This window comes from Calidris pugnax, unplaced genomic scaffold (assembly GCF_001431845.1).
Source record: "Calidris pugnax isolate Ruff unplaced genomic scaffold, ASM143184v1 scaffold48, whole genome shotgun sequence".
In the NCBI taxonomy this organism is placed as follows: Eukaryota; Metazoa; Chordata; class Aves; order Charadriiformes; family Scolopacidae; genus Calidris; species Calidris pugnax.
Window position 1 is genome coordinate 543,951 of NW_015090787.1, and position 24,331 is coordinate 568,281.

At 47.5% G+C, this 24,331-nt stretch overlaps 1 protein-coding gene across 1 annotated transcript; it reads left to right on the forward strand.

The window, feature by feature from the left end:
* Nucleotides 1–23,995, forward strand: ACVR1 (activin A receptor type I). Its single transcript, XM_014966546.1, has 9 exons — nt 1–74; nt 7,191–7,457; nt 7,944–8,161; nt 10,937–11,036; nt 11,950–12,096; nt 14,051–14,326; nt 17,816–18,013; nt 22,606–22,736; nt 23,563–23,995. Exons 1-9 carry the CDS (start codon nt 8–10, stop codon nt 23,695–23,697), a joined length of 1,539 nt encoding a protein of 512 aa, XP_014822032.1. The 5' UTR covers nt 1–7; the 3' UTR covers nt 23,698–23,995.
* The last annotated feature ends 336 nt before the right edge of the window (nt 23,996–24,331 follow it).

The window sequence follows — 24,331 nt, forward strand, 5'->3', positions numbered from 1 at the left end:
CTCCGCCATGGCCCATGGAGTCCTGCTGCTTCCCCTGCTGCTGCTGCTGGCCTTCCCCTGCCCCAGCTGCCAAGGTGAGTGACCTGCATGGGGGGCTCTGCGGGCCCCTCTCACAGAATCACAGAATCTTCTAGGTTGGAAGGGACCTTAAAGATCGTTTTGTCCAACCGTCAACCTGACTGACAAAAATAGACACCCACACAACAAACAAGGAGCATCATCACTAAACCAGACCTCCCAGCACTACATCAACCCCTCTTTTGAACACCTCCAGGGATGGTGCCTCAACCACCTCCCTGGGCAGCCCATTCCAATGGCTGATGACCCTTTCAGTGAAAAAATTTTTCCTAATATCCAGCCTGAACCTCCCCTGGCGCAACTTGAGGCCATTTCCTCTTGTCCTGTTTCCTGTGACTTGGGAGAAGAGACTAACCCCCACCTCTCTACACCCTCCTTTCAGGGAGTTGTAGAGAGCAATAAGGTCTCCCCTCAGCCTCCTCTTCTCCAGGCTGAACACCCCCAGCTCCCTCAGCCTCTCCTCATAAGACTTGTGCTCCAGACCCCTCACCCCTCTCTCGCTTCCCCGGTTCCTCTGGGCACTGAGAGCTTTGCTCCTCCATTGCAGGCGGCTTCCAAGGGTGTCTGTTGCCCGTTTCTGTACAGAATTTGTAGCCTGCGTGACTGGTGTGGGTCTTGCCAGGGGGCCTGGGGAGGGGAATGGGGAGCCTGGTCGGGCTGGCAGTGACTGAGCTGTGTAACCAGCAGTTCCTCGCCCCTGGGCCGAGGACACTTGGATCATAATTCTTCAAAGCAATTATTTTTTTTTTTTCCTCTGGGGAGGCTCTTTGGAGTGTTTAGTGTGGTGTTGGGTAACTTTCCCATGGCTGCTCCAGTAAGGCCTTTGGATCTGGAAGGTGACTCCTTCATACATTGTTTAGGGAGCTGTGTGCACACAAAGGTATTATGACAGCACATGAAAGATTTGCCTCAGCAAAAAGGGAGAAGGGTATTTGCACTATGGAGAGGCAGGAGTGGTGCATCTGAAGGTCTTCTGGATGTTTTGGGAGGTGACCTCCTGAAAGATGCATCCTTGCTACTTCGCAAACAGCCTTGTAAAAATGTTGGATACAAGTCTTCTGCAAATAACTTGATTTTCTCAATTTCAAATTTTAAATGACTCGAGAGGTGTATCTAGCGTTTGTTACAGCATATTTATGTTCTTTGGTATTTACCATGTGAAATCTCTTCCTGAACTGCTCTGCTGAAGTGCACTTATTTTCAACCGTTGCCGCAAATAATAAAAGGCGGAGTATATCAAATGGAATGTCAGAATGGATTAACAATGCATGGGGGTCTAGTGGGTGACTTCAGTCATGTCTATGAATAGGAAATTGAGACAAAACTTAAAAAGGGAGGAATGTTGGATGAATGTTTGGAGGTACATGAAACTGCTAATGTTAGGTTTGGTAGCAGTTACCATACTGTACCTTATCTCTGTTGAAGTGCAGCTATCTGATTCTTGAAAATTTTTTTCCAGCTTTTAGAGCTGCTTAGATTAAAAATCTTAAACCACCTTCCTTTCATATCCTTACCATGAAGAGCAGCAGCTGTAGAAGAGAAAGGCAGGAAGGCAAGGTGCATGTTAAAGTCTGAGGTTCTGGTCACTGTCTCTGGTGCAATGAGCAGACCTGCCCCTGTAGAGCTGTGTTACTGGCTGTCCTGTGGGCCCTTGGGTTGTAGGTCTTCAACCTGACTCTGCTTAAACGTAGGTTCTAGGGCTTTAACGTTAGCTTTTTATTGAAATGATGCCAATAAGTGAGCAGCAAGAGAAGAGTTACTAAATCTATGTCGAGGTTTTGTTTCTTTCCCCGCTGTCCGTGATGCTGAGAGCAGAGCTGTGGGACGGTGCCGTTTTCCCGGCTGCCAGCCAGCAGGACAGCTACAGAGAGCCCTTCCCTGTGCGTGCCCTGGAGCTGCCGTGCCCAGGGAGAGCTTGGCCAATATTGCTTCTTAAAGAGCTCTGTGCTCGGGCCTGCACTTCTCTCCCACATTGACAGAGCTCCCGTAAAGGAATGTGTAGAAGAGACAGAAATAATCTCACTTTGCTTTTCTTCTCTTGCTTTATTCCTTCCCTTCTCCTCCCCTTGTGCTTCCTATGGGGAGTTTTCTTTTTCTGTGAGCGATTACTTGTCTAAGGCACGTGAACAGCCCTGCTCTTTCCCCTTCTCGTGTTTGCACTAATGATGCTGTTGGGATTCCTTAGGAAATAGTTCCCAGCTCCCAGGCTGGCTGTAGAGGAGTGTTTGGGGAGGCAGGAATACCTCGTGGAGCCCTCGGCAAATCCTCCTCTGTGTCTCTTCATCCAGGTTTTGGCTTCCTCAGTGATCAAACAATGGGAGAAGTCGGGGCTTTGTCCCTTGAGCACCCGAGTGCTGCTGAGGAGCCAGCAGCCTGTGGCAGGGCTGAGGTGGGGGCCCTGTGGCGCAGCCCCCCGGGTTTGGAGTTGATGTTTTGGGGGAGAACGGTTATTTTGCCTTCCCTTTGCACAAAATAGCAACAACAACAAAAAGGCACAAAGCCTTCTGATCCCCACTGTGTATTTCATCCCAGATCGGTCCATTTCCTTTCACTGGGGTTTGGACCAATTTGGTGTTTTTTTGCATTTTTGATGAGTGGAAAAATGTCTGGGCATATCTTTGGGTAGCGTTTGGGGGCAGACTCTGACTCTTCCTGTGTTGCCTCTGGGCTTCAGGAGATGAGAGTAAACATGATTTAAAAAAAAGAAGCGCAGCCCACAACCCAACCCCCAAAAAATCAAACACTGTGTAGAATCCTAAGTGCAAAAACATGTCTCTTCCCTCCTTCAGTGTCCAGAAAATCCTTTTATTCTAAAGGTTTATTGCAACACTTACTGCTGTGTTACTTTTTTATTAGCCCTGTAAAGTGGGGAAAGAGGCTTTTCTTCATTTCCCAAGAAGCTAAACCTGCTTCCGAAATAAAGTAGTGCCTGTGCCTCAGAGCCCGAGGTTTTTCCCTTGCCAGCCCCAGAGCCGAGTGCTGTTTCCCGATGCCAGCCCTGGGAGCGTGGTGCCCGTGCCCTCTCTGCCGACCGCCAAGGTGTCGGGGCCACGTTTGGCTCCGGCTGCTGCGGCTTCCCTGCCAAAGGCAGCCTGGGCCTGGGGACTGGACTCACCCTGGCCAGGAAGTCTTTGGGGGCTCTGGTGGCCCTGCTGGCCCTGGGAACAGCCTGACCCCTCTCTAGTGCTGGGGGGGGGGGGCTGCCCCTCCACCCCCCTCCCAGCTTTCCCACACGCTGCCAGGGGCTGTAGCACTGGGGCTTTCTCTGGTTCTGGGGGGTTTGTGACATGGAGAACAATAATAAGGCTGAATGGCTGTGTCTTGGTGCTAGATAATTCAAAGGCTTTTGTTAAATTAATAAATCCTATATAAACTAAATTATTATAGGCTGCCCAGAGAGGTGGTTGAGTCACCATCACTGGAGGTATTTAAATGTTGGACAGATGTGGCACTTAGGTACATGGGTTACTGGTGGCCTGGGCAGGGTTAGGTTAATGGTTGGACTCCATGTTAAGTGGCTTTTCCAATCTAAATGATTCTGTGATTATTATTATTATTATGGCTGTTGTATAATGCTCGTTACTGTGTGCCTTAAGAAAGAGAAAATAAAACTCTGAATGGAGCAGTCATATCTACAAGCTTATTACTTTCTGTTTCCCTGAAACGGCTAAGAATCGTGAAGGGAAGCTAAGCACCAAAAAAAGCTGTCTAATGTACAATTAAATGGACTCAAAGAGACTTTAATTTTTCCAGGTCTGCTTGCCTTCATCTTTAGTTTATTATGGTATGAAGACCCAGCAGATGCCACCCCTTGCCCCAGTTGTAGTAATTTAAAGGATACTGCTTGCTTTTAAATGTTTGAGCCTTAGAGCATGAAGTCTTTTTCACGCTCCTGGAGATCTCGGCAGCTCTCCGAGCTGAGCTTCCCCTGTGGTTTGTAGCCTTTCTGGTTGGATGTGGAGGTTTTCCCCTGGAGGGGGGGGGTCCCAGCCCGGTCCCAGTAGCGGGTGGATGGAGGAGGTAGCCCCCGAGCCCTGGGCTGGGAGCCGGCTGCCGCGCGTGCCGCGGCCGGCCGATGAGCACAGTGTCTGTGCATGCCGAGTATGCGGCCGGGGGGGAGACTGCCCGCGGGGCTGTGCGGCCGGGGGGAGCTCCCGGGGGAGCCCCTCTGCTCCCTCAGCACCCAGGGTCACCCCTTGGGGCTTCCCCGTGCTCCCCTCTGCTCCCTCAGCACCCAGGGTCACCCCTCGGGGCTTCCCCGTGCTCCCCTCTGCTCCCTCAGCACCCAGGGTCACTCCTCGGGGCTTCCCCGTGCTCCTGGCCGGAGGGCGAGCGCTCGGACGGAGCTGTGGCTCTCTGCCCTGTGCAGTACGAAGGCACGGTTAGGGGGAAGGACATGGTGGCAGGCGTTTGCCTCTGTCCTCCCTGGCACCCGGCTGCTTTCTCCAGCCCCGGACTAAGAGGTCTGCTGGTCTTACGTGGGTCATCCCCCCAAGGCTGGACATGCTGTGTCTGTGTGGTCAGGTGTGCCAGGCTTTGTCTGCGGGGTGGGATTCTGTCCTGCCGGGAGTAGGGAGTGGGGCTTGATCCTGATGGGTCCCTCCCAACTCCAGATATTCTGTGATTCCATGGAATTCTGCAGGGGAGGGTGTGCAGTGGTGGTGGCAGCTGGAAGGAAGTGATTTGATATTGTTAAAGCCCTGCTTTAAAAGGTACATGTGATATAATTGGAGACGTTGTCTTTAGAAAGAAATCTGAGACTTTTACAGTATATGTTCTTACTTTTTATTGCTTTTTTAAAATTATGTCAATATTTGCTGACCATGTCACATAGTTACCACAGGCATTTTTTCAAGCCAAAGGCAGGTGAAGAAGCTGTGTTCCAGCGGTGCCAATAAGAAAAGGTGGTCAAGCACCTGTTGTACGACCTGTTTCGATGGAAAATGAATGGCTCTTCTGAACGTGAAGAGATCACCTCAAGATTAAGATGTGTTCCCAGAAACATATGTGGTGCATTTCTCCTTGGAGAGAAGAAGTTTGGTATTTCCCCAGACAGTTAACAATGGCTCCAGTCCGAGAATTGGATATAAAATATAAAATAAACCAGTACAGATTATTTCACGCAACCAGTTACTGAACTTTGTGTAGAAGTGAATAACTTGTCGTTGTTTCCTTGCTTCTGCACGTTTCCATCACTGATTGGTGTCCTTGGGGTGTCCCTGCGGGGTTGGGGTGTCCTGCAGGCAGGGTGACAGCTCCTGACGCACGGCACCCCCCAGCTCACTGGCTGGAGTGTGGGCTGTCTCGGTTCCTCTGCTGTTGAAATACCTGGGTAATTGGAGTCAGCTCTCTTAATTGTTGACTTTCACAAAGTGAATAAGCAAACAAAATAAAGGAGCTTCAGTTTTGACACTTTCATAATAATGAACTAATCTGGTAGTTAATGAGAAGTTAATGCAAATCTCTGTGTCTTTGTGTGGACAGTCAGATTTTTGGGTGTGTGTGCACGATGAATGCAGCAATGAGCCTCTGCATTAGACACAGAAGTAGGTGCAGTGAGGTGTTGAGGGGCTGGGGGTATTTTGAAGCCTGGCTTCTCACCTGCCCGTGTGGCCGGCAGGGTCCATACCTCGCTAGCCGGCCAGCCTTGATCCCTGCCCCTGAGCTGGTCTCCTGCAGCCTCTCAGCCCTGTTTCACTGCTGCTGTTGGGGAAGGAGAAGGAACAGAACTTGATTATAGCATTGTTTGACATATTTTTTTTTTCTCTTCTTTTTTTAAAGTTCCACAAAATTAGCAAAGTTATTAATTGGTACGTGTATGACTGGGATCGTGTATGCCAGTACTCGAAATCAATGTGACAGACGCTGTCTGATTTCAGGATTCTCTCCCTAGTTTAGTTTTAGTGGCTCAAAAATGGAAGATCCTATTTGTGCACTTGTTCATTGTGGGAGGGGAGGGAAACAAAGCGGAAAACAAACTGCGTTATATTCCCAGTGGGCAGACTCTAATGATAGGCTTGAAAAAGCCCAACGCATGGTATGCCCAGCTGCTATTTTAGGAGCATCCAGTGTTTTGTGGCTGGAAATTTTTCTTGTGTGTTAAAATCAAAAAAGAGAATGTAAATATGAGTTAAGTTGCCATGCACTTGTGTGTATGTGCACAAGGGATGTGTGTGACACAGTGACTTGTTCTGTCCTGCCCAGCCGTGCCTTTTCTGAGCAATGCTGTGGCTGCGTGCCAGCACCTGCATCTTCAGGGAACTGGGGAGCTTCCAGTGCTCCCCATTAGCTGGCTGGGAGCGGTGTCTTCTCCTGCTGAGCCTGGAGTGACCCTGTGCCACCCCTGAAAGTGGCAGTGTGTAGGGTTCTGCCCCGACAGAGGGCTTGTCCTGGCTGGGCATCTCTAGATGTTTTCCTGAGGATGCTTTGGAGTTTAATTTCCTACTTTATACATTTTCTGGGAAGTTCTTCCTGTTGCTTGGGCTCTAGGGCTGGAAGGGAGGTGTTGTACCTGCTGGTGGTCTCTGCTGCTTCTCCCTTTACCTCCTGGTTACTCACTCCTAAGGTGCTCCTCAAAGGCCTGTCTCCCTGGGAAAATTTCTTCAGACTGACTTTTTGAGTGAGCCAGTTACAGCTACCCAGGATTTGCCAAGTGTGCCTGCTGCAAATTTAAATGGCCTTCATTGGATTTTGTTAAATCCATTTCCAGAATGCTTGAGAATAACTATTTCCATATAGAAATATAACATGGTGTAGCAAATCTGTTGTAAATTTACACCGTTTAAAGTTTTTTTCCCCTACGACTGTGTGTGATGACCCTCCCAGGCTGTGTGCCCGGCTGCTGAGGAATGGCACTGAACTCTGGAGATCTGAGTGCCTGGAGGGAGCAGATATGGCTGGTATTTCTTTGATGGTGCAAGGTCATACCTTTGCCTTGCTGAAGGGGCTGAGTTAGTATCGTTAGCTCCTACTTGGTGGTTCTGCAGCACCAGCTGCAAGTAGTATTTCTTCCCTTAAACAGGCTTTATTGTCTAATGATTTCGTTATCTCGATATAACTGAGGCTATTAAGAATACCACCGTGTTTTGTTCCTCAACTCTCCCCTTTCCCAGACAATGAACTGAAGCTAAACATGGTCCACTACGAGTGCGTGTGCGAGGGCATGTCCTGCGGGAACGGGGACCGCTGCCAGGGCCAGCAGTGCTTTGCCTCCCTCAGCATTAACGACGGTGCTAAGGTTTACCAGAAGGGCTGCTTCCAGGTCTACGAGCAAGGGAAGATGACGTGCAAGACGCCTCCCTCTCCCGACCAAGCTGTGGAGTGCTGCCAGGGGTACCTCTGCAACATGAACATCACCGCCCAGCTGCCCTCCTCCAGAGGTGAGGGGCTGGTCTGGAGACAGGGAATTCTGAGAAGGAAAAAGGGGTTGGCGTTCACCTGGTGTGGTGGGAGCCAGGGCTTCAGTGGGAGCTGAAGGGTTTAACCAGTGCAGCAAGGCCCTGTCTGCGTGGTTCCCCACCTTGATGTCCACAGGATGGATGCTCTGCACTGCTGGCTGGGTGGCAGGGGTTCAAGCACATAGTGGGGGTGAGTTACAGCCTCACAGGGAGCTGCATGGTGGCAGGAGGGGTTTGTTCTCCAGGGATGGGGCTGTTCTCACACCCAGCATCCCGGGTGTCAGTGCACACACAGCTCCAGTGTCACCACCGCTCCCTCAGACAACCTGGCTGCCAGGTTAAATGTTGGTGTCAGTGCTCTTGGTTTTAAAGACTTTCTCTGGGAATTCGCAAATTCATTAATTTTTTCTCTTTCTTCCCTCCCTCCTCCCTGCCCCCCCTTCCCTTTTTTTTTTTTCCCTTCCCCAGGACAAACGTTTCAAGGAGAAGCTGCAGGTTACAGCATGGAAACACTAATCATCGTTATCCTGGCTCCCGTGATGGTGCTGATAGTTTTCTCTGCAGTCGCTGTGCCGGTCATCCGGAGAATACAGAAAAACCACATGGAGAGGCTCAACTCTCGGGATGCAGAGTATGGGACAATCGAGGGCCTCATTGCCTCCAACGTTGGGGACAGCACGTTGGCAGTGAGTAACCTCTGTGTGTGTTTGTGTGGAGAACCTGGGGGAGCTCTCTGTGCTTCCCAGCTCCCCTCCTCTACCCTCCGGGCATGGCCACATCCATAACAGCACCTTTGCTGCTGGGGGATGCCACTCAGTGCCAGGACTTCTGTGGTGACGTTCCTGTGCTCGCAGAGCTGCAGTTTAAATGGCATTTAACCAAAAGATAGCCTTTGGAGGTAGAGCTCCTTTGACCTGGAGAGCTGCCGTAAGCTGTAGTCACGCTGCTTACCTCCCTAGAAGCAGTGTCTAAACAGCAAAACAGAGTATTAACCCTGATTGTTGGGTAGCCTGAAGTGATGTGAAAGGTGTAAAAATGTACTGCATCTGTGGTATGTGAAAGACAGCCTGGAAGGTTGAAAGATGCTATGGGGTGGAGGGAGGAGGAGGAGGTATGTTTGGCTTCTGAAAACTTCGAAGCTGTCTCCCATGATCTTAGTGTGTGTGTATATTTTTTTTAATGCCTTTGTCAGTCTTTAATTAGCCACAAGGCTTGATTCTGTGTAACTGTTTTAAAACAGCTGGTTTTGATGCCTTCACCACCAACTAGATGTGTGCGCGCCCCTGTCTTTAAGCATTGACTTCCAGCTTTTACCAGCTCTTAACTCTTATCTTCACAAGACCATTCCTGTTCCATTTGCAAACCTTTTGCACTTCACCTCATTTGATGTTACTCGGAAACAATGATAAAACCTGAGAAGAATGAATCAAAATTCTTTTCAAAAGAAACTGGGGAAGTCACAAATTGTAAAGGCTTGGTCTAATGGAGCTGTTTGTTCCCAGCTGCCAGACCCTCTTAGCTCTGTGTTCCCTGCTCTGAGTGCTGGGCGTGGAAAATCACTATTGATAGTTCCTTGTCTCTAAATGGGCATCTATAAACAGTCAGTCTCTTTTAAACTCCAGATTTTTCGTCTCCATTGTGTGTTTTAAATCGCTGGTTTTGTTACACATTAGTTTACATTTAGGATTAGTCTCCATAGTGTAACACGTGCTTAAAGTCCTCAGCTTCCTAATGGGGAATGGAAAGAGCTGTGACCTCTTCAAATCTTGTTTTTACAGTTGCTGCAGATAAGTTTGGGTTTGGGGGTTTTGTTGTTTTTTGCTTTTTTTTTTTGCTTTTTTCCTCTGATAGAAGCAGGGGGGAAATGAGCTTTCTGATTGTATTAAAAAGTGAAATAGCAGTCTCCTGTCAGTCTTAGATTATCTTTTTCTTGAGCACTCACTGAAAAATTTTTAGGAGAAATGAGATTTCATCAGGTCCGGTTAAAGCCCAGAAGTGCAGTTTGGAAGTATCAGAAAGTGGATTGTGCTTATTCTTTTTTTCATTCTGTTTTCCTTTGTAAAGAAAAAAGACTCCAGTAATGCCGTTGTTAATGCTTTGCACTAGTATGGAAGTGCTAGCCAGAAAAGTAGCTGGGTATTAGCATTTTAAAAGGCTAATAGGATTTTAACATTCAATTAGAATCTCACTCGTGTTTTATAAGCTTACAGTTCAAAGTCTGCTTTCCATTCTCTAAAAATACCAGAAACTGATAAAAACTTGAAAGAGAGACCTTATGGAAAATTTTGTGGAGTATCAATGGCATGTGTGGTGTGGGTGCTGCAGGTACTGCTCCTGTCAATCTTTGTTGTGACGCTCTTTGCAGTTATAAATAACTGTACCAAACCTGAGCAGCTTGGGCCAGAGCTGCCCATGACTGGTAGCTACCACACAATGACTTCTCTTTTTCACAGAATCTGGCGTGGTTCAGCCACTGCAGGAAAGGAGACCTAGAATGAATTCCGTGGGTGTTGTCAGAAGTTCTAATTTGGGACAGGGACGTGAAGTTTATCAGAAAATCCCTTCTGTAGGTTTTCAGTAAAGCTGACTTCCCTCCCCGTGTTACTTCAGACAAAATGGTCAGCTGAGAACAAATTGTGATTAAAAAGGTGCTGGAAAAGCAAGTTGTGTCATAGGAATTTGTTGGTTTTAGCTGTCTTATCATTTCAATTAGAAACCTTGTCTAATTAGAAATTAGCCCCCAGGAATGCTCAGAAATAAATGCTGGTTTGCTTTCTGCTAACTGTATGGCAGAAAGTTTTAACTATGGAAGTCAGAGAGAGAAAGTTTATTTTTTTGAGGTGGCCCAGATCATTGCAAGATTATTGATACTAACCTATTTGAAATAGGTGACAGACACAGAATTGAGAGAGCATAAGCTAAGTGAGAAAGGAACAAAGTGCTGAAAAAGAGTGGAATTTCACTACAGAGGATGGCTTGTGGGCTACGAGTGAGCTTCCAGGCTCACAGGCAGTAAATTTATTGTCATTTAGTTATTAAACAAAATACTTTTTAAACAAAATGATACCATAATGCCGGATAAATGATAGAGACAGAATAAGACGTCTGCAAATGAACCAGTATTGCACTGGTTTGCTGTTCCTTGTTGTGTTTGTAGCACACCAGCAGAAGGTGATTCTGCCCAAGTTGTCACTCCCCTGGCAGCAGTCTCCTCTGTGCCTGGGATGTTCTTTGAAGCGGTAAAACTGTGCAGAGCACGCTCTGTCCATCGGGATGGTGATGGTAATGGTAATGGTGTGTCTCAATCCTGAGTGCCCAAGGGGCATCACCAGAGCCATTGAGATACCAGTGAGCTTTAACTGAACCTGCCCTGCAAAGTGTTGTACCTTTGCGTATTGAAACAGAGGAAAAAAAATGTAATTTCTCACAGGTAATAAACTTCTGCTTTTCCTTTTGCACAGGATTTATTGGACCATTCCTGCACATCTGGAAGTGGTTCTGGACTTCCTTTCTTGGTGCAAAGAACGGTGGCTCGCCAGATCACACTTGTGGAGTGTGTAGGTCAGTGTAATCCTTGTTCACCTCTAGTGCCAAGTCTTGGTAACAACTGTAGGGAGAGGGCTTTAGGTACTGTCACAACTCACTGCTCTTCCTCAGTTGCCTGTATAACGGCTGGAACTCTTCAGGCTTTGGCTTATGGAACAGACTTGGGTTTGGAAAGGGAAGGGAAAAAATTCCTTCCAGTCTGTGCAGAGGAGAGGGGCAAATACCATCTGTGCTTTATGGTTGAGAAATTTAAGCTTTGTTCAGTAAGGTGATGTTAGAAAATCCAAACAAGCCTAGTTAGTGTACTTTGTGAAACAGACACTTCTTCATTAAGTGGTGTTCAATTAGAAAGCTTTAGAATTAGGAAAAGGATCATCTGGATTTGAGATCTGGAGTTGAACCATCAGGCAAAGTGGCTCATACAGCATTTACAAAAACAAACCCAACCCAACCCTGTGATTCTGAGCCATTGGGGTGGGAACCAGAATGGTTTGTCACTTGCTCTGTGCTGAGGCTTTGGGACTGTGCAGGAGATGATGTGCTGTTGCTGCTCTTTTTCACCCTGAAAGAGAGAGTCTCTCCAGTAGCTCTTCCCTAAAACTCTTCTGGGTCTTCTTTTTTTTTTTCAGGATTTCAGTGTTAATTTTAAGGATCCATTAATTTTATTTTTCTCCGGCATATATATATTAATGGAATAGTGTTAAATTTGGGTTTAGTAATTTTAGGAAGCGTCTGGGTCAAAGATATCCTGAGGTAGTAACAGTACTTACCACTGTAAAGTGGTAAAAAGCATATGGAGGGGGCATCGAAGTACATCAGTGGGATATTTGGGCCATGGCTGCTGAGTTTGTCCTACCACCCAGCCTGTCCTTCTGTCCTGTGAAGACTGCTAGTTGACAGCTTCTACTGTGGTTTTTTCCCCCACCAGGAAAGGGCCGTTATGGAGAAGTTTGGAGGGGTCAGTGGCAAGGAGAAAATGTTGCTGTGAAGATCTTCTCTTCTAGGGATGAAAAATCCTGGTTCAGGGAAACTGAATTGTACAACACTGTATTGCTGCGGCACGAAAACATTTTAGGTGAGTAAGGCAACCGTGTCCATGTGTCCTGGAGCAGCTGGTGGAGAGGGGAGGTGATGGAACAGTTCACTTACAAAGCACTGCAGGTTTGCCAGGGGTCTTGCAATCTGTGAGATCAGGCTCTTGTGTTTGTGATAAATAGTTGAAGGGACATTTTAAGGGGGAGACTTGCCAGGAGGGTGCTGAAGCCCGAGTCTCATCTGGAGAAGGTGCCGTAGTGACCATAAATCACTGTCCTGCTGCAATATTCAGGCAAGCAGCAGTCAGCCAGAGTAATTCACTGTGTAGAGGAGACTGGAGGTGCCACAGACACACACGCTCTGAACCCACCCCTGCAACTCTCATTGCGGGGCAGCCACAGGGCAGAAGATACTGGCATGAGGTGTTGGGTGGACAAGGTCCAGTGGACCTGTGTGTTGCTGTAACTTCAGTTCACCTGGGTGAAAAGAAGGGAGAAAAACTGGGGAGGTGTTTATAATGAGACTGAAATATATTTGAATACTTTTCCTTGTGCAGTATGAATCCATTACTTCCTTTTGTTTGACTGTTCTGAGGGTCAAACTAAGCTCCTTTGCTGTTAAAACTTCAACTGTAATTGCCCTTTTATGATGCGTCTCACTTCTGTGGCAGTATGGAAGTATAAATATGGAAGCGCAATAATTTTGGATCTTCTGTGTCCGTTGTACCTCATGTGCTCAGTTCTGAGAGCTTGGAAAATGGCTTTTTTTGTGTGGTGAGCCATGGCTGAAGTTTAAGCAGCCCCTTTGATCCCTGGTCACCGTGACCTCCTTCCACTGGTGTGCCACCTCGACAGATAAAAGCAGCAGCGTGTGTTTGAGTGCTGACATCCCTCACCAGCGATCTGTCTGTCTGCAATCAGTTTTACTGGGGCTCCTTAGTCTTGTTTCCTGCCAGAGACTATTCCTTGGCTCCATAGCTCACCCTGCTAGACGTTTGTCTAATGTTTCCTCAAGCGGTTCCTTTGTTACTACAAAAATAACTTGGTGCCCTCCTGAAATGTGAATTATTGAACTTCCCTTCCCGAGAGAGCAAGAAACTTGGCTGAAATTACATTACGTGTTTCCCATGTTCCTCTCCCTGTGTTTAGTCTTTCTTGATAACTGTCAAATTTGTTGGCTATTTTATAGAATTTTTTTAGATGTGATATTAAACAATATCGCAAATTACACAAGTGTCACATTGTGCAGAAATCTGACTTCAGGAGAGAAAGGTAGTGGGTGTTCTTCCTGACAAATGTCATATGTGGGCTTTTAATAAACATGATTTGTTCCTCCAGCTTGGGAATAAAACTTCTGTTGCTTCCCAGCTAAAGCTGTTGGGGTCAGCAGGGTGTTGATGCACAGTCAATTCAGAGGTGACAGGAAAGGGAGCCGCTCCTGAATTTTGGGTTCAGGTTTAAGACACATTTTGAAAGCTGTACTTGAGGTTCATGAGTTTCAAAGAGAGATTTTCTCTGTTCCTTTGTAGAAGATGGTTGTGAAATACAGCTGTGATGCATAAAGGCTCTCTGCCTCGCTTCAGCGTGAAGTGAGCTGCACACCCCTTGAGATGTAGTATTTGAAATGGAAGAATGGCTGTTCTCTGGGTTTTGGTGCTGGAAACTTCTCCACCCCTAAGTCCTTCAAAAAGAAGGACAAAAAATGAAGAAAATCCAAACTTTTTTTTTTATAGTATGTGGTCCTAACAAGTAGTTGTTTGGTGTGACTGGCAATATATACAATATATATTCTTCCAGAACGTGTCAGCTCCTTTTTCATCATGGTGCTACCTGCAGTCTGTTTTCAGCGCAGTGCAGTCGTGGAAAAGTTTTAATTAAACAGAGTTTTAAATTGCAAGAGGGGCCTAGTAGTATTGATTCTTTCCTTGAGGGAGTCTTGAAGGAACTTTGTCATTTTATTATGTTGTTTCTCCTTTTCCCCACGTCTCTCCCTAGGTTTTATTGCATCTGATATGACTTCCAGGAACTCTAGTACCCAGCTGTGGCTGATCACCCACTACCACGAGATGGGCTCTCTGTATGACTACCTGCAGCTCACCACGCTGGACACGGTCAGCTGCCTGCGCATCGTGCTCTCCATCGCCAGCGGGCTCGCACATTTGCACATCGAGATTTTTGGAACCCAGGGGAAGCCTGCCATTTCTCACCGGGACTTGAAGAGCAAAAATATCCTCGTCAAGAAAAATGGGCAGTGCTGCATAGCAGATTTAGGTGAGTTCATTTCTGTGCTAACATACCCGTTGCATTCCTGCAGAAATCAAACGTGTTGGATAACTCAACTGTAAAAGTCTTCAAGTAATCTTAAAATAAGCGTCCGGTGGTGTGATGCTCTCCTGGAGGTGTGTGACAGCCACTAGATGGCACTTACAACTTAGAAATGCTGCTCTGCTGCAGAGGAGGTGCAGTGCAGCCTCTCCGGCCAGCAGCACATTGAACATTTTGGACTTTTTCTTGGGCTTCCGTTGTTAAATCCCATTCGTGGATCCCAGAGGCAGCAGTTCTCAGGCTTCAGTTCATTTCTGAACTAATAAATGTCCTTCCACTTGCACTCTAAGAACTGTGTGCTTGCTGTCCCAAGCTCCACGGGTCCATCCAGCTCCAGTCTTTTGCCAGATAATGCAGAGGTGGCTCTTGGTGACCAGCTGGTTTTGGACTCTGAGCTGGTGGATGCTGAGAAGCAGCTGCCCAGTGTGGCTCCTGCATACTGGGGTGATGTCTGACTTATCTTTTTTCTTTTCTCTGAAGACAAGGGAGAAAATAGCTAACTGTGGTAGAACAGTAGCACTGGGGAGTCATTGCCTGGACAAAACAAGTATTGGGAAGTGGGATTTTTTTCAGTTGCAGTTCCATTGTGTAGCTCCTATCACTTTTGCCTGAGGGACATGAGAGACACACAGGGAAAACATGAAAGCCTCACATCTGGGCTTATCTAAACTTGCACAGGGAATGGTTAGTAAAAAATGGAACAGTAAGTTGAAAATACAAAACTTCAGAGATTGGCTTTTAAATAAGCTTGTAGGTCACACTGAGGAGGGGGCAGCACATACTGGCATTGACTGACGTCGCACTAATAGAGTGAAATCTACTACGTTATTTATCTAGGGGCTTCAGGTATTTGAGAGATTTTCTGAGAGAGCACAGCAATAAACATTTCCCAGTTTCTGCGGTGCTAAGATAGTTATTTTCTTAAAGGTGAACTCCTCGGGTGTGTATCTGATACTTCATTTGTGCCCTTCCTGTAAAGGAGAGTTACCAAAGAGTTTTTCTTCTGCCATATATTCATGCCCTTTTTTCCTGTGTAGCTTTGGCTCTTTTTCCTCCCATGGTCTCCTCTGTTTTTCCAACACACAGTATACAATAAAAATGGCACTTTGAGACTGGCAGATACGAGCTGATGGAAGGATTCACTGCCGCTGCCCAGAGCGAAGCTGGGCCGGGGTTCCATGGGTCACAGCAGGTTCTGGACTCAGGATGTGCCTGCTAAGAGTCGGTGTCAGCTCTGAAAAAGAGGAATCAAACAGCTTTGTGTATCTTGTACCTGCCTGTCCCGCTGCCAGCCTGGGTGCCGCAGCGTGGCTTGGGGCTCGCTGTGCTCCTTCTGGCTGGCACCAGTGCAGGAGCTCTGTGAGGTGGCTGTTGTCCATCAGCCAGCTGGAGACCAGCATCTCCAGCAGCAGCCCAAGCCTCCAGAGCTGCAGTTACAAAACCGGCTGTTTCAAATACCTTCTAGCTAAGCAGAAACGGCGCGATAAAGTCCAAGGATGGATGTCAGTCTGGCTGCAGTCTGTCAGCACTGTGGAAAAGTTCTGCCCCTCCAAAGCAGTTCACGTGCACAGGGACAGGGCTTAGTTGAGCAACCTCAGAGGAGAGGAGGATAACACTTGTACCAAAAGGAGAAAAAGGCCAGCCCTCCTCCTGCCCCCTCCTTCTCCTTCCGTGGCCATACGGAGCCAGCGCTGGTGTTTGTAAGGAAGATGCAAAGAACACTGACAAAATGGATTTGCTCCGTGTTTATTCCCAGCACATACTCCAGTATCCCAAAGAGGACTTCTTGGTGTCTTGAAAACCAATGTGTTTCATCAGTTCATAGTCCCCTCAAACTTTTTCTTTTTTTTTCCCTTTTTAAAGAGTTAGTATATTACAGAAAGGGCTTCTCTGGCCAGTAGTTACGGTCCCCTATGTTAGATGTGCCCTGAGATGTCCCGAGGCGCAGAGAAGCAGTGCGGTGTCTGCTGCCGGGCTCTCCTGGGCAGCGCAGATGCCACCACCGTGGGGACCCGGTTACAACACTGCTGTCCCCTCACCCTCTTGCAACACGCTCCGGTTTGTAGCGTGGGGGACGTTGACTTCATCCCTCGGCCTTGAACCTTTGACCTGTCACTCCATTGACTGTTTTGCCCCGGTTGGATGCAGTATTGCAACTTTTATCAAAGCGTTCTCCAAAGTCTTGACGTCTTCAGAGTTTGCCAGGAAATTTGTTTTCTAACCTTTGTTTCCAGTGTGCAAGTTGTGGGGTTTTTATATATTATGATCCATACATATTACAAATTAACTTAAACCTAGACAAATACATAAACATTTAAGTGTGTAAATATGTTTTCTCTGTGTGTGTGTATATATATATATGAGAGACAAAATATCTTTTTGTCTGGAGAGCAGGCTTTCCAAGCTATCTCCTCAGCAGCCATGGGGTCAGTAGATGGCATCTTCCTAGAGGTGCCATGAGCAACTTCTTAGCAGCTTGAAATTACTTGAAGTGCATTTAAATTGTAGAAAGGCGTTTTCCAGACTTTTGTTACAGTGAAGTACAGACTCTTTTTGGAAAGAAGAAAAAATAATGATATGGTGAAAGGTTAATTTTTTGTGGGACTGAATTGAAAAGCTTTTTAAGTTTTCTCTAAAATAAACTGAGGTTAAATGTAAATAGAATATGTTATTCTTACAAGAGTTGTTGAGGAAATTAGGGAGAGTTTGTGTCGCCCTTCCTATTGCTTGGTTGTGTCATGCACCTCTTGCTGTTCAATTTGTAGGCGCTCTGTTTACCATGGCTAAACCAGTACTCTCTGTGTTTCCAAATTTACAGTAATTTAGTCCCTCACATAATGTTCTTTGCTTAGATGTTTAGTAATTAGTAGAAACCAGGTAGAGTGGTTTTGACTGACTCATTTTAGATCAGCTTGAGGATGTTTATTTTTCAAGCTACTGCAAATACGCTGTTTTTTTATTTCCCAGCTTTATTTTTTAACTTGTGTGTATCCATCATGCAGTGTTTTTCTTCTCTCTTCCCTGCAGTTCGGATATATCCACCTACCCAAAAGTTCTATAAATAAATTTGAATGCTGTGTAAAATTGTTTTCTTCCAAGTAACAGATGTTGGGCCTTCTGTGTATACGTGCCTGGAGCGCTGGTGACATCCAGTGGCTGCAGAACACTTAATGACAACATTTTGCAACAGTGCAATAACATGCTTAATGGTAATCCCTGGGGAGATAATTGGTCTCAGTCCATGGCCCCAGAGGCTGTTTTCGATAGCCGGTTTGGGGCTGACCCACCTGGGCTGTGGACAGTTGGGACTCTGCTCTGGGCTCCTTCTTTGTGAGGAACTGCCTGATGGGTGTCACTGCTCGCGTGGAATTTAAGCAAACGCTGCTGTAGTTTTAAAGGGACTTAACAGAGATGTGTGTTTTTTCTGTCCCTCAGGCCTTGCAGTAATGCACTCCCAAAGCACCAATCAGTTGGACGTGGGGAACAACCCCCGAGTGGGTACCAAGCGCTACATGGCCCCGGAGGTGCTGGACGAGAGCATCCAGGCAGACTGCTTCGACTCCTACAAAAGGGTCGACATCTGGGCCTTTGGGCTGGTCCTGTGGGAGGTGGCCAGGCGCATGGTTAGCAACGGTGAGTACTGGGACTCCTCTGCTTGGCTGTGGAAGGGGTTCACAAATGGTAATTCATGGCAGGAAAAACAGAATAGGTAAGATGGGCAGTAAGCACTGGACCTGCAGAGTATTTTGCCTCCTGACCCGTTGCTGCCTGTGCTGAAGCTGTTGGTACGTTGGGTACGATGGCTGAGCCTTGCTGTCGCTTCTGCTAAGGCTCAGAGTCCCCTGTCACGTCCTAAATTATGATGAGAAGTAGTTCATACCAAATAGTCAGTTAACATTTTAAAACATAAAGTCTCTAAACTTTTTCCGTGTGTCATTAAACCATAGTGAATACTTCCAGGTGGCTGTTTCTCCTGACGGCATCTGAGGAGCAGAAAGAGAGTATGCAGAAGTAAAGAAGTGAAGGGATCAGAGCTGAGGGATGCTCTTGGCTTTACCAAGTGAAATGCACTCACAAAGCAGGACTCAAAACGCAGACCTGCTGGGGAGAAGCCCCGCTGCACCCTCTGCTGCAGCGCAGCGTTGCTGGTGTTCCCTTGGCCAGGGAGTTGGAATTTGGCAACCTTTAGGCTGGGGATCTCTTGGTGTGATTTCTTCTTGTGCCTGTCAGTTCAGAAGTCCACTCTGACTTCTGGACCTCAGGTCATGCTCTCTGGACCCAAGGGGAGAGGGGAAGGCAGATGTTCTTCAGGAGTGCCTGGGAGCACGATGGTGGCAGGGCTGGTGCCTGCCGAGTGCCTGCCAGCTTGGGGTTCCTTGGTGAGAACGACGGGCAGCAGTCAGCGTGGTGCACACTGAGGAGCTGAGGGGGCTTGTTTTGGTGGCTACAGTGAGGTGTAACACTGAGGGCTTGTGGCAGCAGCTCTGGTTCTGGTGGGAGCTCTGGCACTTCCCTGGTGTTGGTTCTCATGGGTTATCTCCCCTCCCTTCCCCAGCCCCAGCAGACGAGCAGGTGTGCAGCAGCTCTAATAGCAAACAAATATTGTTATTCTATTGAAGTACTTGACTTCTTCAAATATGAACCTTTTACTTCATCTGTTAGCTGTTGGTGGCCAAAATGATGTAACTGTGAGGCAGCCAGTTGTCTCCAGAGACACTGCAGTGAGGCTTGTTATGAGAAGGGTGCTGGAAGGTGGCTCTTCTGAGAAGATTTGCAGAGCTTCCAAGCGTACTATGACACTGCCTGGGGTCTGGGGCACTGTCCTAAGCCTCTGTCTTCTCTAGGATATGTACAGAGTGCTGGGACAAAGCTGACTTGAGGGTAGCAAGATGCATCAAGTAGGCTGAGGTGGCTAATTTAAGTCTCCTTGTAGGCCTGAGAGCTTGCTGTGATAGCTCTGGGGAGAACCACCATGGGCATTGCTCTGTGATGAAGAGAGCAGGTAACCCGTGCAGATGGACGGTTGTGTTGGTCCATGGTGAGCAGCTCCTGTCTTGCTGGCGGTGGTGACGGGACTGGCTGCGGGAGCAGGAGGACACTTCCATAGGCTTTCTGGTGACCTCGTCTGCCTTCTGTCTGCTGCTTGATGGTGTAGGCAGCAAAAGGCATAGGTATTCTTCTGGTACAAGAGAGTGAGTCAGCTGAATCACAGAGTGGGACGGGATGGCAGGTGAAGGTGTATGTGGCTGATTAGGGCGAGGAGGGAAGCCTTGGGAGTGCATGGTGTCAATTTTTCCGGCGCTGTACTCCGTGTGTTGGCACATGTGTGCCATGGGCACTGATCAGGACTTGCTCCTTGCATTTCCCAATATCTGGAGAGCTCAGGGTTGCAGTTCACGTCAGTGAGAGTGCCTTGAGAATTGAAGCTGTAGCTTCATTGTTTTCAGTGCAGTTCTGTGTTCTGCACTTTGTCTCGACAGCCTGTGGGCACTGTAGTTCACCAGGTGCCATAGTGCGATGGGTTTACGGGGCAGGGGTTGGATTCAATGTGCAAGGGGTGATGTTGCACGGGGCTGCCTGCTCACTCCTGGGAGGTGGTGTCAGTCTGAACCTGGCAGTTGCCCTGTGGTGACAAACCTTCACCTGTGAGCTTTCCAGAAGTCTGTTTGGTTTTCATTGCCAGTCTCAAGTTTTGAGTAGTTTGTCTGGACTGTGGCTTGTCACAGTGCTGTTCTGGAGGCTGGGCATCCTGTGTGGAATATTGGATGTCTTCACAGAATCACAGAGTACCATGGGGTTGGAAGGGACCTCTGGAGATCATCTAGTCCAACCTCCCTGCCAGAGCAGGTCCACCTCGAGCAGTTTGCAGTAGGAAACTCCTTAGCCACAACCAAGAGTACTTGTGTATCATCTTTGTGCTGCAGCAGGAATCGCTCAGCATTTCTCTCTGTATTTGAAACGTGTTTAAGCCTCCAAAGCAGTATTTTACCCTCTTTAAAAAAAGAGCAGTGCTTGCTCCTTGTGGAGTGCTTGGTGGGTGCTTTTGGATGTGCTCCCTCCTCGCGGTGGAGCATCCTTCCCTCCCTGGTACCCGGCTCCTGCAGCTCTGTTCCTGAGGGAGCTTCTCTGCCCTTCCCAGAACTGAGGTCTTGTTTGATTGTAATAAATAGCAGCTGGGTTAATAAATAGGGCTGGGTGGGTGCTGGGTCTCCCTGGGACCTTGCGTTGCTCCAGCAGCTCCAGTTGTGCCCGTGCGGGACAAGCTGACGTGAAAGTAACCAGCATCAAAGGTGAAGGAAACGCTGTTGTGTGTGTCAGTTCTGGCTGGTTTGAGGAGCAAAAAGCCAGAAACTCCAGGGGGGGAAAAAAAAGATACTATATATTGTAAGTTCCAGAAGTCATCTAAACCTGTGGGGAAAGCGGCTGGCTGTGGATGCGGGGTCTCCTCTCGGGGGGCGGGCGAGGGGAGCGTGGCACAGGTCGGTGACAGCTCTGCGCTGGGCCCTGTGGGTGAGAGGTTGTGGGGCTGGCTCCAGGGCCGGCGGTGGGCGAGAGGTTGTGGTGCTGGCTCCGGGGCCGGGGTGGTCCCTGGGGCATGGCGGGGGCAGATCGGAGCGCTCGGTCACACTACTGGAGGAAAGGCTGCACCCGCCGCCTCCCTGCCTGTGCTCCATGGCTCTCCAGCCAGAAACCCTCTGCGGCGACAAAGAGCACATGAAAATAGGGAATTAGAGCCAGACTCGCAGGATAAGGGTCACCTGGAGTCCCCAAATGACCCAGGAAATGTTCTCAGAGCCACAGGATGCAGCTCCCAAGCTCGGCATTTGACTCCTGTAAAGCCTCTGCTTTATCCGAAAGGGAAGCACAGGGAGCGTGGATGCACAGGAGGCTTCTTGTGTTCTGGAGCTCTCACCACAAACTCTACTCTGTGTGCTTTGGGAGGCAGGAGGAGTGTGAACACCCGAGTTCAGCCCTGTTGGCGATGTCAGGTGTGTGCAATGAGGAATTGCTGGAAGGAGGAGGGTGGGTGATGCTTCTTTACATGGGATGCAGTCTGTGCTTTAGCGTCCCTGTGCTTGGGGACAGCACAGGGCAGACCCTGGGGGCTGCTGGGGAGCCTGGCTTTCCACTGCCCGGCTGTCTTCTAAGGGAGCTGAAATCTCCTGAACACCGTTCCTCGTTTCGACTAGCCACCACAGATAGGGATCTACAGATTTCTACAGAGGATCTATGGGACCTTCATCTCCAACAGAACAAGAAAACTAAATCCCAGCCACTGTAGTGATGTTTGAGAACCTCTTTTCAACTTCAGTATATCCGAAGGAACAGAAATTCTCCCGGAGTTCCTGTGCCCTGCCTGCAGGACAGCTGCCAGCCTGCTAAAAAGCAGGTTTAAGATTGTTCTGCCCGTGTTTCACTGGACACAGAGGGCCTCGTTTGCTCGGGGTTTTTCCAAGCTGCTGACCCAAATGCCTTGGCTTTTGGAGGCTGCTTTTTAAATTGGCTTCCTAAGAAAGCTGGGCTCCCTATGGGTCATTTGTGAGCTTAGTCCAGTGCTGAAACAGCAGTGCTGCCTGCCTGCCTTCCAGTAGGCAAAAGGCTTTTTAGCCTGCCAGTTCTGTGGGAGCTGGGTGACAGGCTGTGAGAGCACACACACAAACTCCTTTTCCAGCACAGAATCCTAGAAAATGCCTGTGGACACTCAAGTGTTTGCCTTTGTGATGGCGTGTGCTGCCAATTACCCTGGGTATTCCACTACTTTAATAACGAGAAACAAAATTACCTGAAGCACCAGTATGAAGGTCTGTAGATGCTGATGTGCTTATTGGGCTCTTTCAGGAATCACACCACCGTGTGAAGAGCATGGTAAGCTACTGAAAACCACAACACATGCTTTATCTTTATATTGCTAGTAGAAATCCCAGTTTTGTGGTAAAACCTCCATGTGCTATAAAAGATGGCCTTTTGGCAAGTGAATTTATTTCTCGTCACGTCAGCTCAAGCACCTACGAAATACAGATAGTTCTTACTTGGTGGAATTGTAATACGAGCCAATCAATCAACATTTTGGGTAGAAAAAGCTGTTTGATGGGTGCTTGACACAGTGGTGCTAACTTCTAGAAGATTTTTGTGCTGCTCAGACGGCTGGGTCACCTTTCTGTGCAGGAGTGCTGTTTCACTGCCACAGTCATTAATTAATGCCTCTCTTGTTTGTGTCCCACCAGGTATTGTGGAGGACTATAAGCCACCCTTTTATGATTTGGTTCCGAACGACCCCAGTTTTGAAGACATGAGGAAAGTGGTCTGTGTAGATCAGCAACGGCCCAACATTCCCAACAGATGGTTCTCAGACCCTGTGAGTGGCTGCAGGAGACACCAGCTGACCCTTCTGCTTTGGGAAGCTGTTGTCAGTTATCACTTAAAATTGAAACAATCTCAATGCTGCTTGTCGGGAGTGTTATCCGGACAGGTTTTTGGGAACATGCTGGCATGGGCCTTTTATCTTTGAGCAGGAAGGAGAAGCAATAAGCAAGCTTACACCTCTTAAGTCTGAGCTATTCACAGCTCAGCCTTTTAGTAGCATGACTTAACAGTAACTGTTTTCAAGCTGCTCTTCCTGGGCTATTATTCTCCAAGGGGAAATTTCTTTAAGGGTAAGGTAACGTTTCTGTGGTGTAGAAGTGTGCAGATGTAGGGCAGAATAAGGGACAAGGGGCTGTTGTGGCTTTAGGAAGACCAGTGCTGAAGTTTATTTTTCTCCTTCAGAATCGGTCTGGACTCTCCAGGTTGACCAGCTGGGAATTCCACCCAAAGTCTCTACCTCCTCTGGCTTCCTTCACTGGCCTTGCAGGAGCCACTTGTGTTGAAAAGAAAGTCTGTAGAGTGTTTGCTTAGAAAAACCCCAAAACTCCCATTTGTTTAAAACTATGCTAGCTCCTCACTCAGCCAGCCCCTTGTCTGGTCATTCTCTTGGTTTAACCAATTTATCAAACTTGGGGTTTTTTCCAGCACTGGAAAGTTGTATGTTTGCTGGACAGCAGTAAACTCTCTGTAGGCTCTGAAAACTGGGCATTAATAAGGCAATAAAACCTTACTGTGTTAGTGCTTAAGCCAATCCAGTGCTTTCTTGGCTGGTGATGTGTGCACTTACACGTGTGTTTCCTTTTTTGTTCTTTTCCCAGACACTAACATCCCTTGCCAAGCTGATGAAAGAGTGCTGGTACCAGAACCCGTCAGCGAGACTAACAGCCCTGCGAATCAAAAAGACTTTGACCAAAATTGACAATTCCTTAGATAAACTGAAAGCTGACTGTTGACCTTCTTCTCGTGGTGCTCTCCTGGAGGAAGGCAGGTCTCTGGCCCAGGAGCAGCCTGGCTGGTGGCTGACAGGAGCAGTCCCCATGTGGCAGAAGCTCTTGCCGAGCCCCTGGCGGGGACACGTTGGACTCTGCTCAGTGACTACGAGGGGCATTTCACCGAGGGTCAAGCTCTAAGGACTCACCTGGATGTACTGTTGCAAAGGTAGTGGCCTGAAGGAAGACAGAGAAATCCTAAGACAAGATCAGGGCATTAAATAATGGCTTTGAACAGCTTTTTTTTTTTTCTTTTTATTTCTTTTTTTTTTTTTTATTTCTTTTTTTTTTTTTTATTTCTTTTTTTTTTTTTTATTTCTTTTTTTTTTTTTTATTTCTTTTTTTTTTTTTTATTTCTTTTTTTTTTTTTTATTTCTTTTTTTTTTTTTTATTTCTTTTTTTTTTTTTTATTTCTTTTTTTTTTTTTTATTTCTTTTTTTTTTTTTTATTTCTTTTTTTTTTTTTTAATTCTCCTAATCACTCCCAGGGTGAACACGTGGAAGTGGTAAATTTTAATCAGCAATATTGCCTGTGCTTCTCTTCTTTATTGCACTAGGAATTCTTTGCATTCCTTACTTGCACTGTCACTGTTAATTTT